The 15078-nt window shown below is 36.8% G+C and overlaps 1 protein-coding gene across 5 annotated transcripts in view; it reads left to right on the forward strand.

Annotated features, from left to right (window-relative positions):
- The window catches only part of LOC107755895 (t-SNARE domain-containing protein 1-like), a 130889-nt gene that overhangs the window by 16740 nt on the left and 99071 nt on the right, over positions 1 to 15078 (forward strand). For all 5 annotated transcript variants that reach the window (XR_001641749.1, XR_001641744.1, XR_001641753.1 and 2 more), the window contains exon 2: positions 4893 to 5021. Coding sequence is in view for 2 of the 5 variants with exons in the window: in XM_016572860.1 (XP_016428346.1) it covers positions 4937 to 5021 (85 nt within the window). In the remaining 3 variants the exon portion in view is untranslated. The remainder of the gene's footprint in view (positions 1 to 4892; positions 5022 to 15078) is intronic.

A 15078-nucleotide genomic window follows, 5' to 3' on the forward strand; every position in this document is an offset into this window, starting at 1 on the left:
TAATGGCAGGGGAAACACATATGTAACTTATCTAAACAGGTTAACATCACTGATAAAATTTTAGGGGAGGTCGTGCTTCGACTTGATGATGATTTTATGATGCTTATGATGTTTTAAAGCAATCACCACTGTACCACATCACTAGTATTTGGGGGGGGAAAGATTGTATCCTGAAAAGCAAAGCTATTTGTCCAACAGCTGGGCTTTCAACTGAAAAAATGTAGTAGTCAAACCTTTTAGAAAATGCGGTCAATCCCAGACACTGGCTGAATGTAGCCATAGAGTATTGGGGCTGATTGAGAGTGACTGGTCTGACATCCTTAATGCCTGTAAATCACTCCATGAAAATATGGATTACAGGCTTTGAGACTGTGGACCACTGGTGTTTACGGACTCTATGAGTGATATGACACACACACACACACACTCTCACATAAACCCTCAGGTGGGCACACTGTTGCTTGCTCTCTCTCTCTCTCTCTGTGTGTGTGTGTGTGTGTGAAATAAGTAGGCCATGTGACAGCAGTGGCTGTGTGTCCTGAGTGTTCCGCTTTGTGACTGTGTGCTCTCGTGCTGTGCTAAGCCTCTCCGTGGTGATAATGGGAGACGGGGAGCAGAGTGAGGGGACAAATTCAGAATGAGAGGAAGTGATGAAGCATTCTGTCGGCCCACAATCCTGCACAGCCTCTGATGGCTGTATTTATTGCCGGCCCACTTCCACCTCTTCTCTGATAACACGCATTGACAAACTCGCTCTCCCACACTTGCTCACAACACACACAAAAAGAGACCGAAGACACCTCAATGGCAGCTGTGGGTATGACACATATGCACCCTCCCTCCTTCCTGTCTCTGCTTCTTGCTTTCTGTTTCTCACCTCAAATCACCTCTCAATGTTTCTTTCAAGGTCTGAATACAGTGTGAGCCCCTGTTCCCTTTTGTGGATGTTTTTGTTTTTGTTTTTATAAGATGTTTATTCATTCAATAATCCAGTAATTTTTATTTGCTGAAGACCTACAATCAAGGTGGTCTATAAAATCACCACTAACATTTTTATTAACCCAATCACCTGAGCTGTAATAATAATAATAATAATAATAATTAGTAGTAGTAATTATAAATAACAATAATACATTTATAATAAATTATTACATAAAATATAATAATAATAAAAATAATAGTTTTATGTAATAAGTTATTATTATTATTATTATTTTACAGTAATAATTTAACAATTTATTATAATTTATTATTTTTTTATTATTAGTTGCCATTTTTATTATTTGCTATTTTAGCCAAATATTTAAAAATGTCTGCACATACCAAACTGTGGCCAGTCCATGGGTATGCTGCCTGCCAGAAAGAGTTGTTTAATTTTATTTTTTCAATGAAATCTTTTATTTAATTGATTTTTTTTTTAGCTGTCTATTAATTTGCTTAAATTTAACTAGCGCTGGGAGTTCCAAGAATTGTCACTTTTAGTTTATTTCTCTCTCTATTTTTGCTCTTACATTCTCTCTCGGTTTCTGTCTTTGAAATGTGTATTTTCAGAGCTCATTTTTATGGTAAAGGTTCTTGATTACCCATGTTACATAAGGGCGATGTTTGATCCATAATTTACTTCAAATGTATCTCTTATTTAAAAAACAATTAATTAAATTATCCAGGGTCACTTGTACAGCACAACAGCTCTTTCGAACCATGCTTTTCTTGGCCTCCTCTAAGCTGGCATGCCATTAACATTAAATGTATAGTATATCCTACATTAAATATATTTCACATGATACATTTTTTATGTTTGTGGAATGACTGTTGAAATAAAAGTATTTCATATTAAAACTAAATCCACTTAGCTAAATCCTACTTTACAGCAGAATATTTGCATATGATATCCATTAGATTGATATTAGATATTATCTATGCATGTAGTACTTATATGACTTCATTACAATGTTTCAGGACTAAAAGTACTTGCTACAAATATTTATTACATCCTGAAACATTGGGATCAAGTAGGCCTACATTTTATAAATACAGTTGTGTCCTCTTGCCCCTTCCTGTCTCGTCACATGATTAGCAGAGGAACAGACAGCTGTCTAACTGTGAGTGACAGACTGATCAACCTGAGTTAATCAACCGCTGTGTTTCATATACGAGTGACCTGTCAGTCAGAGCTCTGTCAGTCCATCCACTCATGAATGGAAGCCTTTGTAAAAGCAAACCCGGGGCTGGAAAGGTTTAACAGAACTAAGCTATTGTTTAATTACAATCTGAGGACTCCGATACCATTAACAACTTCTATTAACATCTGTTTTGGCCAGTCTGATCTCAAGCGGACTCTGCTAAATACAGGTTTTGTGGTCCAGTGACCCCGCTTTTTAGTCTTATTTGGTGTGAAAGAGAAATGTCATGTTTCCAAGTTGAATGAAATGAGAAATGACCAACAACAGCAGCGTTAAACATTGGATTTATTTTTTTGTGGACTGTGCAAAGCAAAGAAGCAAAGAATAATATTTTTAATTGAAAAATGTAGTCAAATATAGTCAAAACAAAAATAGTCTAAGTAAATATCTCTCAGGATCTGAGTGAGCGTGAGCAAGAAGTGGCAAAACATTGTCTTGGCTCAAAATCAAGAAGCACAGAAATGTTTTATTGCTGCCAAAAGTAATTAATCTTCTCGCTCTATGGAAATTAATCAGATTATTTGGCCACGTGGCCCGGCAAATTTCATCTTCAATCTCATTCCTCCCGCAGGCTTGGCCACCTCGCCCACCTTCACTCTCTGCTTCAGAAACAACACAATCTTTTTCAGTGGAGACATCTGTCATTATCTCCACAGGTCCTCACACATTCTTCTGCACTTTTAGAGTTTAGCTTGCATATCCTGCCTGGATCTACAGAAATGGCTAATAATAAACTTTTAATCATATGAAATGTTTCAAACTTTGCAAAGTTTTTTTTTTGCTTAAAGGCATAGTGCACCCCAAAATGGAAATTGTCATTTACTCACCCTCATGTCATTATATACCGTATAACTTACTTTCTTCCGTGGAACAGAAAAGGTGGATTTCTGAAGAATATCTTGTCTTCTATTTTCAGTAAAATGAAAGTAAATACGTTTTGGGGCTGCCAAAATGTAAAAAAAAAAGCATCTTAAAATGATCATACTGTAAATGTGGTCCATATGACTCATATTTTGAAGTTATAAGGCATGAGAAAAAGCTAAAAATTAAGTTATTCACTAAATTATTAGAAATGTATTTGGAATATAGCACACACATTTTCTTTACTTATTATTATTATTAATAATAATAATAATAATAATAATAATAATAATAATTATTATTATTATTATTATTAGTAGTAGTAGTAGTAGTAGCATCTGTTTGTGATTGAGTACGTATGTGTACATTCTGAATTATATTTACACCACATCACCACATGGTTGTCTACTTTATTTTAAATTATGATTATTATTGTTATTATGTATTTGTATCTTTCTGATCATGGAAAAAAAACTTTGTATAGAGATGATGATGATGATGATTGTATTTGTGAATTAGTATGTGTACATGGGTAGATTATATTTGCACCATTTCTTATTTGTCTTATTTTATTTATTTATTATTTTATTGTATATTTGTGTCTTTGTAATTGTGAAATTAATAAATGAATTAAATTAATGAATTTTATGCGATAACACGGTTAGAAGGTTAAAGAATGCGTTGGGGAAGTGTGTGTCGACACCCTCACCCTCACCCTCAAAACAGTGTGCGCAGTGAGATAGCAGACCTGCTTAATGGAATCACCTATTACCATCATGTCACGAATACAGCATCAAATGTCATCATCTACATCAGGGGTTTCAAACACAATTCCTGGAGGGCCGGAGCCCTGCAGAGTTTTGTTCCAACCCTGCTCCAACACACATACTATGTAGTTTTCAAATAAGCCTGAAGTACTTGATTAGTTGGATCAGGTGTGTTTAATTAGGGTTTAATCTAAACTCTGCAGTGCCCCGGCCCTCCAGGAATTGAGTTTGACACCCCTGATGACATCTGATGCTGTATTTGTGACATGATGGTACTGTAGGTGATTCCATTGAGCAGGTCTGCTATCTCACGGTGCACACCATGTTGAGGGTGAGGGGGTCGACACACGCTTTCCCAATGCATTCTTTAACCTTTTAACCATGTTACACACCCCTCACAAAGTTATTATGAATGTGAGTCGTTCGTGAGCACTGATTCATGGCATGAGTAGTGTAACTGTGTCACAAGGGGTTTAATTCATGCTTGCACTCACACACACATGAAGTACATGTCTCTGTGGGGTGAAATCGTGTCACAGATGCCACGTATCAGTTCACACCTTAAACACTTTGCAAATTAATGTAACTGACACACTGTCCCAGTTTACTGATGAAGTAGCATGTGTGCCTCTGTTTATAATGCACCAGGCCCCAGGAGTTTGATAGGTCACAGTTTAGATGGGTCAGGACTAACTTCATTCAAGTAGATCTATCAGACATGTGGGTTTCATTTTATTGCATGTTTTTACCTGAATGGCGCATATTGCATTGTACACTCTTGCATTACAACATTACTACTGAAAATGTATTAATTATTAATAATAATAACAATAATAATAATAATAATAATAATTTAATTAATGATTGTCTATTATTAAAAAAAATATATATATACTATTTCTATTTGTGCATTTAAAATGCATCAAATTGCTGCAGACCCATGGGTGTGTTGGCAAAATAAATAAATAAATGTTTTTGCTTAATTGATTTGTTTACGATTTATTTAACTGGTTCTTTCTCTTTCTAGAATTGTGGTTATAACTATATGCTTTCTGTTTTTATTTTTTGTTTGCCTGTGCAGACTAGTCCCATTTGGCTGCTCAAGAAATTACTGGAGGACCCAGAATGTCTTACGGATCCATTGATGCGGGCTCTTTTGGAAGCAGAAATCCGTTTGGTGGGCCCACAAGGCAGGGATACCAGCCAGTAGGTAAAGACCCATTTTTTTACACTCACAGACAGAAGTTCTCTCTATTAATTTTTTTTAATAAATCATTCGACAGAGACAAAGATTTCTGTCCCTCCTCATTTACTAAGGCACGACATTATGCATTTATTCCCTCTCCATAAATCATCATGGGATTAATAAGCCATATGGCTAATTTAGTAACTAATTTCTGCCTCGTCGGAGTTCTGATGTGTTTAGTTACAAGTAATACGCATCTTGTATTAAACATTGTCTTCGATAGGTATAATACAATGTCATGGTAGCAGAAGAGCTTGTTAGATCAGTCAAAATGTTTGAGCATTTCGCCAGCTCAGTTAAATCGACAAAAAAGAGTTGCAGCTGAAAATATTACATTCCCAAAAGAAATATGGAAAAGAAATATGGAGAACTCTTCTGTTGTGGGCAGAGTAAAACCACAAGCCATAACATGTTAGTGAATGCCAGGTTTTAATATATACACAGGACCTTAACTGACTTACAAAGAGTTTCTAGAATGTGATTAATGTCAGAGCAGCATAACCAAGTACATATTGGCTGACTTTTTTATTTTTAGGTCATTCTGTACACGCATAATCTGTACTCGCATAATCTGGGTTAACCTTTCATTGACGCACTTCAGCCATAAACATAAAACTATATGTAACAAACAATGAAGGAAAACTAAGCATAATGTAAAGGTGTTGTTTACTTTTACTCACACTTTCCCTAACTACTGTGACTAGCAAGTAAGCTAAGTCATTTGCTAGCGCTCATGTCATTTCAATTGCTTTCCACGTTCTTCCGTGGAGCACAAAAGATGAATTTTAATTATAACTAAACATATTCAAGAGCAAGTGTTCTTGAATAGTTCACCCAAAAATCGATAGATAGATAGATGGATAGATAGATAGATAGATTAATACAATATTACTGTTTTTGCTATTTTTTATTTAAAAAAATGCATATGTGGTGATCAAAAATCTTACAGATCCCAAACATTTGATCTCCGGACTCCGGAACTTCGAGCAATGAAAGCTATGGGACGTCGCTTGGAAAGACTGTACAGAAAAACAGGACTCACTGTGCACTCATTGGCTTTGAAAGAACATCTTATTGCAAGGTTACAGTATGTTCAAAACTCAGCAGCAAGAGTTCTCACCTCCACCAGGCGTTCTGCTCACATTACTCCTCTACTGCATGATCTTCACTGGCTACCTGTGGCATCACGTATTCACTTTAAGATATTACTTTTAACGTTTAAGGCATTAAATGGTCTTGCGCCTCCATATCTCTCTGACCTACTGTACTCCTATTCTCCTGCCCGGTCTCTCAGATCATCTGAGCTTGGTCTTTTGTCCATTCCTCGTTTTCGGCTGTCCACTGTAGGTGGTAGGTCATTTAGTGTTAATGCTCCGAAATTATGGAATTCGCTACCCCTTACACTTCGTAATATACCGTTTTTGTCTACATTCAAGACTCAACTAAAAACGTATCTTTTTAATATGTATTTTCGATAATGTGGCTATATGTGGCCTTATGTGTTTGTATTGTGTATATGGGTGTGCAAATGTTTTGTTTAGCACTATGTAAAGTGACCTTGAGCTATGGAAAGGCACTATATAAATAAAACTACGTCTTCTTCTATTTGAACACACACACGCACGCACGCACGCACGCACACACACACACACACAAAAACATCAACTATGCACAGAGAACATATGTAAATATACAGTACATAGAAATGAAAGATTGTTTATTGTTTTATTTTAATTGTATTTAAAGGGATAGTTCATCCAAAAATGAAAATTTGATGTTTATCTGCTTACCCCCAGGGCATCCAAGATGTAGGTGACTTTGTTTCTTCAGTAGAACACATATGATGATTTTTAAGTCCAACCGTTGCAGTCTATCAGTCGTATTTTGTCTACATTCAAGACTCAACTAAAAACGTATCTTTTTAATATGTATTTTCGATAATGTGGCTATATGTGGCCTTATGTGTTTGTATTGTGTATATGGGTGTACAAATGTTTTGTTTAGCACTATGTAAAGTGACCTTGAGCTATGGAAAGGCACTATATAAATAAAACTTCTTCTCATTTTCATTTTTGGATGTAATATCCCTTTAAGAAATATCCAAGAAAACTTAACCTAACCAATGTAGCTACTTAAGAGCAAGAAAAACTGTTGCACACTATGCCTTCCTGTGGTTGTTGTGTAATACAGATAATGGCATGCATGACGGGCCGTGTCATAAGTGTGAATTTAAGCGACATATTCAGTTCATATTAATTAATTTGCATGAATACAATATGTTTTACAGGAACATGTTGGTATGAAAGTGAGCAGCTGAAATGTCAGTCTAACAGCATGTGCCTTTTGTTGCATGTGTTTTTGTAGTAGAATTTATGTTTTTATCAGAGCCGTGCAGGAGAAAGGGGTGTGACAAATGTAAGAGAACACCTTAAAGGAAAACAACAAATTCCTTGCACAGAACCTCTCACAATCAAAACATGCAAAAGCAAATAGCGTCTTGTTTCACACAGCATGACCTCAGTAAATCACACATTGTGAGATCTCTCTCTTAGTCTGAGCGTTTGTCTGCTGCCGGTCCCACAGGACAACAGCAATAGAACGAGGCAGCTTGAGTTCTAAGAGACATGGCTTTGATCACAGGCAGACCTGTGTTCAGGAGGCTGTCATCTTTGCTGTGTTTGGGCTTCTGCATCAGGCTAGCTGAAGAGGGGCTCAGGCGATGATCAAAGCCGGGGTTAAGTCTCTAATGGAGTTGTCAGTCGAGCTAATCTTTCCCCACCTCTCCCCTGCCAAACCTTTTAACTCCCCTCCAGCAGCATATGCGTTTCTCTGCCGTTTTCTCTCTTCCTCTATCGCTCTCTCTTTCTCTGTCACTCCGTTTACCGTTCTGTTTATTCTCCTTCCTCTTCCTGTCCATCTTCACTCTATTCCAGCTAAGCAGCACCAACGCTCTCTCCTGTTTTCTCTCTCTTCATCTGTTGCTTGTTTGTAAGCTCTCTCTACCTTTATTTCTATTTCATCTTTCCTTGCTTTCTTGCTTGTTTGGCTGGTTGTTTGTTTTCTTCCTTCCTTCCTTTTCCCCTTCCGTCTGTCTTTCTGCCATCACTCTATCAAGCCTTCCTTCCCGCATGGAACCTGCCTTTTGTTGCTTCCCTTTGTTGCTTCTTATTCCTTTTTTTCCCTTCTTTCTGCCATCAATTCCTTCCTCTCTCACTTTCTTTTTGTCTGTCCATCTTTTCATTCTGTCTTTTTGCAATCATTCCCTCCCCCTTTCTTTCTTTCTTTCTTTTTCTGTGTCCTTCTTTTCATTGTCTGTCTTTTCATTCTGTTTTTCTGCAATCACTCCCTCCCCCTTTCTTTCTTTCTTTCTTTCTTTCTTTCTTTCTGTCATCAATTCCTTCCTCTCTCACTTTCTTTTTCTGTCCTTCTTTTCATTGTCTTTCTTTTCATTCTGTCTGTCTGCAATCACTCCCTCCCTCTTTCTTTCTTTCTTTCTTTCCTGCTATCATTCTGCCATTGCTGTTTCTTTCTTTCTGCCATCCCGTTCTCACTTTCTTTTCATTTTCCTTCCTTCCTTCAATCATTCCTGCCTACCTGCAGGCGCTGTCACAGCACAGCCTGACCATATCTGCTCCTGTCATGGTCTTCACCATGTGAATCTTTTTCAGTAATGGTTAACTGCACTGTTGTCTCCCTCCCCCCTCACAGCACACAGAAAAAGGCTCTTGTCATGAGACGACCGTCTAAGCAGAGCCCAGCGCATGTGGTTAGTCCACGTCTGGATGAGGCTTCAGCCTCTGCTGTGTTCATTAGGGAGGTTTGCGGGGTGGGTCTGTCTGTGTGGAGAAACTAATGAAGGGACACTGAAACACCAGCAGGTACTGCACAGCCGTCATGAGCGTCCAGACCCGGGGCATGCTGTCCGTCCATGCCAGAACGATCCAAACAGAAGGAAGAAATGAGCTCGGGTGTCATGACTCGTTCAGAGAGAGAAAGTAGAACAAACAGCTTGACACCACACATACATACGGCTACAAAACACAGGCCTGATTGTCTGCCTGTTCTAAGCTATGTGATCTTTAATCTCTGTCTGTGTTTTACATATAAGTCCAATTACTGCACTTTTGTCTCATTCTATGAATTGCACCCTCTCAGACTTCTCAGAGTACAATTGCACGTAAACCAGTATGATTGTCTGTAACCACATTGCATGTTACGAGACCAAATGTGAAAGGCAAATTAACTAAGGAATAAAGGTAATTTCGCTCACAGAAGTAATCAAGCATTCCGTGATCATCTAGAAAGGCCACGTTGTGCGTCAGTGTCTTGATTGCGTTGTAATTGGTGGGCTTGGGGAGGTAGTCTTTTAGTACATTTCAGTATGGATTGTGAGATTACATCAGTGTAATGAGAGCAAATTTCATAACATTTAGTGACAAGTTAAGTGCTGAGAAAGACTGGAAATGTCAAACATTATGTGTTAAATACCCATTAACATACTTGAGCCTCATCTTTTGCGCTTTCGCTTGTAAAATGAGCAAAATGTCCAAAGAGCTGTCTTTGGGTTGGTGTCCAAGCTGAATAAACCAAACTTAATTGGGTACATTATGGATTTCTCTGCACCAAAAAGGTCTCAAATACCTGGAAAACACATTCTCATTAATTTTAATGGTAGTTTCGTTGTACATAGTACACAGATACTTGAATAGCAGTCAATATAGGTGCATAATGTTGTCATTATGGCATAGACTTAAACACATTTGAATATCTTCTTTCCTGCACTCCTTTTCTCTTGGAGAGAATTGATTGACTGACGTATTCGTACATATTCTGTGTGAGGCTACATTTCCTGAACTCTGTAATGAAATTAACTCATTTGTAAGTCGTTAATTCTATAAGGGAATTACTCATTAATTTTATTTCTAGCTCAGGTTTTGAAAGGACTCGAATCTGAAAATTCTGAGTCAACCTGATTAAAACTGAATTCAAATCTGATAGTTTACACTTTAAATCAAGGGTCGTCCAGCGAGCCGTTCCAATCGGCTTCTTGCAAGGCGGAGCGTGCATACATTAACAAGAGGCTCCCATTTATTATGAGGACACCTCTAAAAGTTGTTAATACGTCTATAAAGTCTCTTAAATGCAAATATTGTACATACAAATAAAGTTTACTTCATTTCATCATTCTGCATTTGTCGTGCCTATTCGGTCAAGATTAAACTTCACATATTACACACATTTTAATAACCTCATTTCCTAAAAAGGGTAATAAACACTGATTAAAGTTGCACCGATTACATGAACACATCAAGCATATATATATAAGACATACAACATATTATTTGTGAATCTATTGCTCCGATACTTTCAAATGATTGTCTTATGAATTGTCTGTGTAAGTTCATGTCCCTTTTTTTGGAATGCAGGGGGGAAAGGGGAGGTGTCCTGAGGTCATCATTGTTATCACTGCTCTCCTTCATGCTAGGCTGCATGGATGCGCAGGGAGTTCTTGCCCAGAACGGAACCATACCGCCAATCCAAACTGTATGCTAATTGTCAATCATCTTTGGCGATAGTGGTCCTGACAGAATTATTTTTCTGTTGCTCTAACAGACATAAAAGTGGTATTGGTACAATTCTCAAATTTACAGAAATTATACTGCTCCATGTCATGATTGGGAATTCAGAATCTATTTCAGAAAGTCATGTGATGGTGTTGTGCAATTATTTGTGTGTAATCTCCTGAACCAGGAAAACACCTATATCTTTATAATAATAGACAGATAAAAACTGAATGATGATTTCATTATTTTTTGACTAAAACTATCATGTCAGTTCTTCAAGCATTCCAGCCTGGTCTCATGTTTATACGTAGGTATTACATTTACAAGCACAAAACGTACATTTTTGTACGTTTTTATCAATGCTAAAACGTACAATTTAGACGTATTTCAACGTTTAAAACGTACAAATCGCTACGTATTTTTAGCTAAAAAAAACATACAAATATTTACGTATCTTTTATATCATTAAGATATTCGTATCAATGCATTTTTATCATTTTATCAATAAGCGATTTAGATTTTTAGACCCCTTAACCTACCTCCAAACCTAAACCTACCCATTTTACAGCGAATATGCATTTTTATAATTTTATTAATACGCAATTTAGATTTTTAGACCCCTTAACCTACCCCCAAACCTTAACCTACCAATTTTATCGCGAATATAAAAGGATATAAAACGCAAGTGACCGAAATATGCAGGAAAATAACCATTTTAGTAACAATATAGCATTAAAATATTTGTGTAGTCTCTAATCCCACTCCTATTTATAGACCTAAACATTTCTGTACAGTATAAAAAACATGACAGACGGATAAATGCAATTACAATAATTTATTTATTGCAATCCAAATGATGCGTTGCACCCGCAGTCCTCTCTGGCGGAATACAGTAGGTTTGTGTGTTAAATGCTGAAAATACGTCAGTATTGTACGTTTTAGTGCCTGTAAAAACGTAAGTAAATGTACGTTTTATAGAACCACATGTTACGTAAAATACATACGAATTATCATGAGATCACGTTGAGCATTCATACATGCTTTGCTTTCCTTAGTGAGTCAATGTGCGACAGGCCTGGTGCTTGCACTGCGGGGATAAGGACCCATCTCACACTGTATCACACATATCGTCTGACAGCCATCTCTGGCCTATAAACCCCTCTCTCCCTCAGCTCATCTCAGCTTTTTTTTTACCCTCTGTCACAGCTCTCAGGCAATACATGGGATTACTTTCTAGTGTTTGAGTTTGCGTTTTTCCGAGTGTGTGTGTGTGTGTGTGTGTGTGTGTGTGTGAGAGAGAGAGCCACATGCTGAGCGGGGATAAGGACCCATCTCACACTGTATCACACATATCGTCTGACAGCCATCTCTGGCCTATAAACCCCTCTCTCCCTCAGCTCATCTCAGCTTTTTTTTTACCCTCTGTCACAGCTCTCAGGCAATACATGGGATTACTTTCTAGTGTTTGAGTTTGCGTTTTTCCGAGTGTGTGTGTGTGTGTGTGTGTGTGTGTGTGTGAGAGAGAGAGAGCCACATGCTGACCTCATGCATAACAAGGAGAATGCTTTTGATTAAGTCATTTCCTGATTTGAGAGTATAATTGAACACCATGCAGAATCTGCATTTGCAGCCTCGACAAACAATTCAGAAAGGGCAGAAGTTCATTTGTCCTGTGTCCCAGATATTTAAGATCAATTTTCTCACCACAGACTAGAGAAAGTGTTTTGTAGTTTTGTTTTTCAGCACTTCCTACAACACTTTTTGTCTCTGTTTATTTCCAGAGGCTCCTACTCTCACACCCAAAGATGCACTTTCTGAGCTCTTCTACTTTCCATAACTTTCCGTGATAGACTATGCTTTTTCCCTTCTGAATTTGCATCATGTTCCGCACTTTTCTATTATATTTTAATATAAAAAGAATGGAAAATGGACATTATTTGTTGTGCCAGCTTTATAGATAGAAATATCTGTAGATGTGTATATCTATCTATGACATTCTGTTCTGTTTTCAATTAATCTTCACAGTTTAGCTGATTCATGAAGGATCTACCAAGTATATGATTTAATAAAATTATTGAAACATATTGATATTATAGATAAGTAGATTTCCATTTCCAGAAGAAATTATCAGCTTCAAAGTTTTAATATAAGCTTGCCTCAGGTTTTAGGATTTGGTTCTATTTAAATTAAATGCCAGAATCTTTTTCATGACACTCGTTGTGTTTTGTTTTCTGTTGAGTGTATATTATTTATAATGCAAATAAATAAACAAATAAAAATGTAAGAATGATCACAATTAAGTATGTAAATATTGTCATTATAGTATCGTGGTTACATTTTGAATGTACATTCTAATTAAGTTTAAGGGAGTTTTCCAAGCTTAAAAACTATAGTATAAGTATGAAGTTAAAATAAAATTAAAATGGAGAAATACAGAGAACATCTTAAGTAGTACCTGTCCTGTAGTGTACTGTAGGTGTTGTGTAGCAGAAGCATAGCTACAAGTGCGGAATACAGCATAAAATGTGCTTTAAACCTATTTGTCAACACAATCTTTTGCAATATAGGCCTTAATGCAAGTCAAGTCAAGTCAAGTCACCTTTATTTATATAGCGCTTTTAACAATACAGATTGTGTCAAAGCAACTGAACAGCATTAATTAGGAAAATAGTGTGTCAATAATGCAAAAAGAAAATTATAAACACAAATTTTTCAGTCCTCTAGTTTTGTTTTCCTCCAGCTGCGCTCCATTTTCCGGGCTGCTCTCTTTAGTGTGCTCATTATACCACGGTGTCAGACTGTTTTCCTTAATCTTCCTTAAGCGTAAAGGAGCAACTGTATTTAAAATGCTAGAAAAGAGAGAGTCCATAGTTTCTGTTACATCATCAAGTTGTTCTGAGGTTTTGGAAATGCTAGGGAATTGGGATAAATCAGGAAGATTACTTACAAAGCAGTCTTTTGTGGTAGAAGTGATGGTTCTACCATACTTGTAACAAGGATTAGAATTTACAGTTTTAGCTATATGAAGTTTGCACAAGACTAAATAATGATGCAGAAATATAACATACTGAAGTGAACTACTCATCCATTGTTTGAAAAAAGACATCTGTCGGGCTTAATGCAAATTACACACACAGAGCACATTAACCGTACATTCTGTTTAGTAAATCTGACTGAATTCAAATAATCTAAGTGTTTTTTGTTGTTGTTTTTTTTTTCTCCCCCCCACTTTGTTCTTTGGGTTCAGTGTAGTTTCAAGTTAAGCAAAACACAAAACACCCCTCAAAACACCCCTGAAAGATATAGCAAAATGATTGACAGATAGAAAGCACCTCAAAGTCTTCTGATTGGCTGAACAGTGGCCTCATTTGTCACTCACAGCACCTTAAATTATTATTTGAATGTAAATGTGGTGTAATTTAGATTTCACAACATTCAAATTTTGTCCATAGAGTCTATATCTTGAATGGTATAAGCTGAATGCACTGCAGAAACAACAATAACAATAGAACAATAGACAGTTGCTAGTGAAGTTTTTATTAAATATATTTTAAGCCCTTAAGCCAGATAGTGTATAATAAATATTTATTTTTAATATAATTTTTTATATGCTACAATTATTATTGTTTTCTTATATTGAAGTTTTTTTTTTTTTTTTAATATTTCTTTATTTAATTTTTTATTTTTCCACATAGAACTTAATGGGTTATTTTAGTAATCACTTTGTGTTCTTGCAATATTCTCCACTTATTACGGTATACATGAAAATAAAATGCCTTATATAATAATATTTCAAAATATTCTAGTTTCAGTTTACATGGAACAACTAGAATGATCTTTGACTGTGGCACAGACACATAACAAATAACAAATAGATAAATAGCACCATAGGCGATAGGAAAAATGTCGGATTCCCAACACAATAAGTGTGTGTGTGTGATGTCAGTTTAGCTGAATCTAGGTCTTATAAAAGGGTGAGAGATAATCCTGCTGGGTCTTCTCACATGCGCACAGGGAGTAGTGCACTCCCAGGTTCCTCCTTCTTAGCCCACCCCTACTGTATATGAAGGGATACTGCTCAATGCAGAGTGGAATGAATTTGGAACATCCATCTATCACGGTGATGGAGGAGAGAGAATGACAGGTGTGCGCATAGCTGGAGGCCAGTGGAGATAACAGTAAGGGCACAAAAGGTTGTTTCCTGAAAAAATGATCCACTGAGAATAGCTTATCACTAGGGCTGCACGATAAATCGCATGCGATATTTAACGCGCATCTTATCAGTAAAGCCGGTTCTGTAATCAGAGGTAAATCTCCATCACCTGCGGGCTTTCACATTGAGCAGCATTAACTACACAGAGCCGTTGTTCACTGACGAGTTGCGCAAAACCACGTTCATATTCGCGCGATTTTTTGCGCAGCTCGTCAGTGAACAACGGCTCTGTGTAGTAAATGCT

This window comes from Sinocyclocheilus rhinocerous, unplaced genomic scaffold (genome assembly GCF_001515625.1).
Source record: "Sinocyclocheilus rhinocerous isolate Xijiao unplaced genomic scaffold, SAMN03320098_v1.1 scaffold11, whole genome shotgun sequence".
Classification (NCBI taxonomy): domain Eukaryota; kingdom Metazoa; phylum Chordata; class Actinopteri; order Cypriniformes; family Cyprinidae; genus Sinocyclocheilus; species Sinocyclocheilus rhinocerous.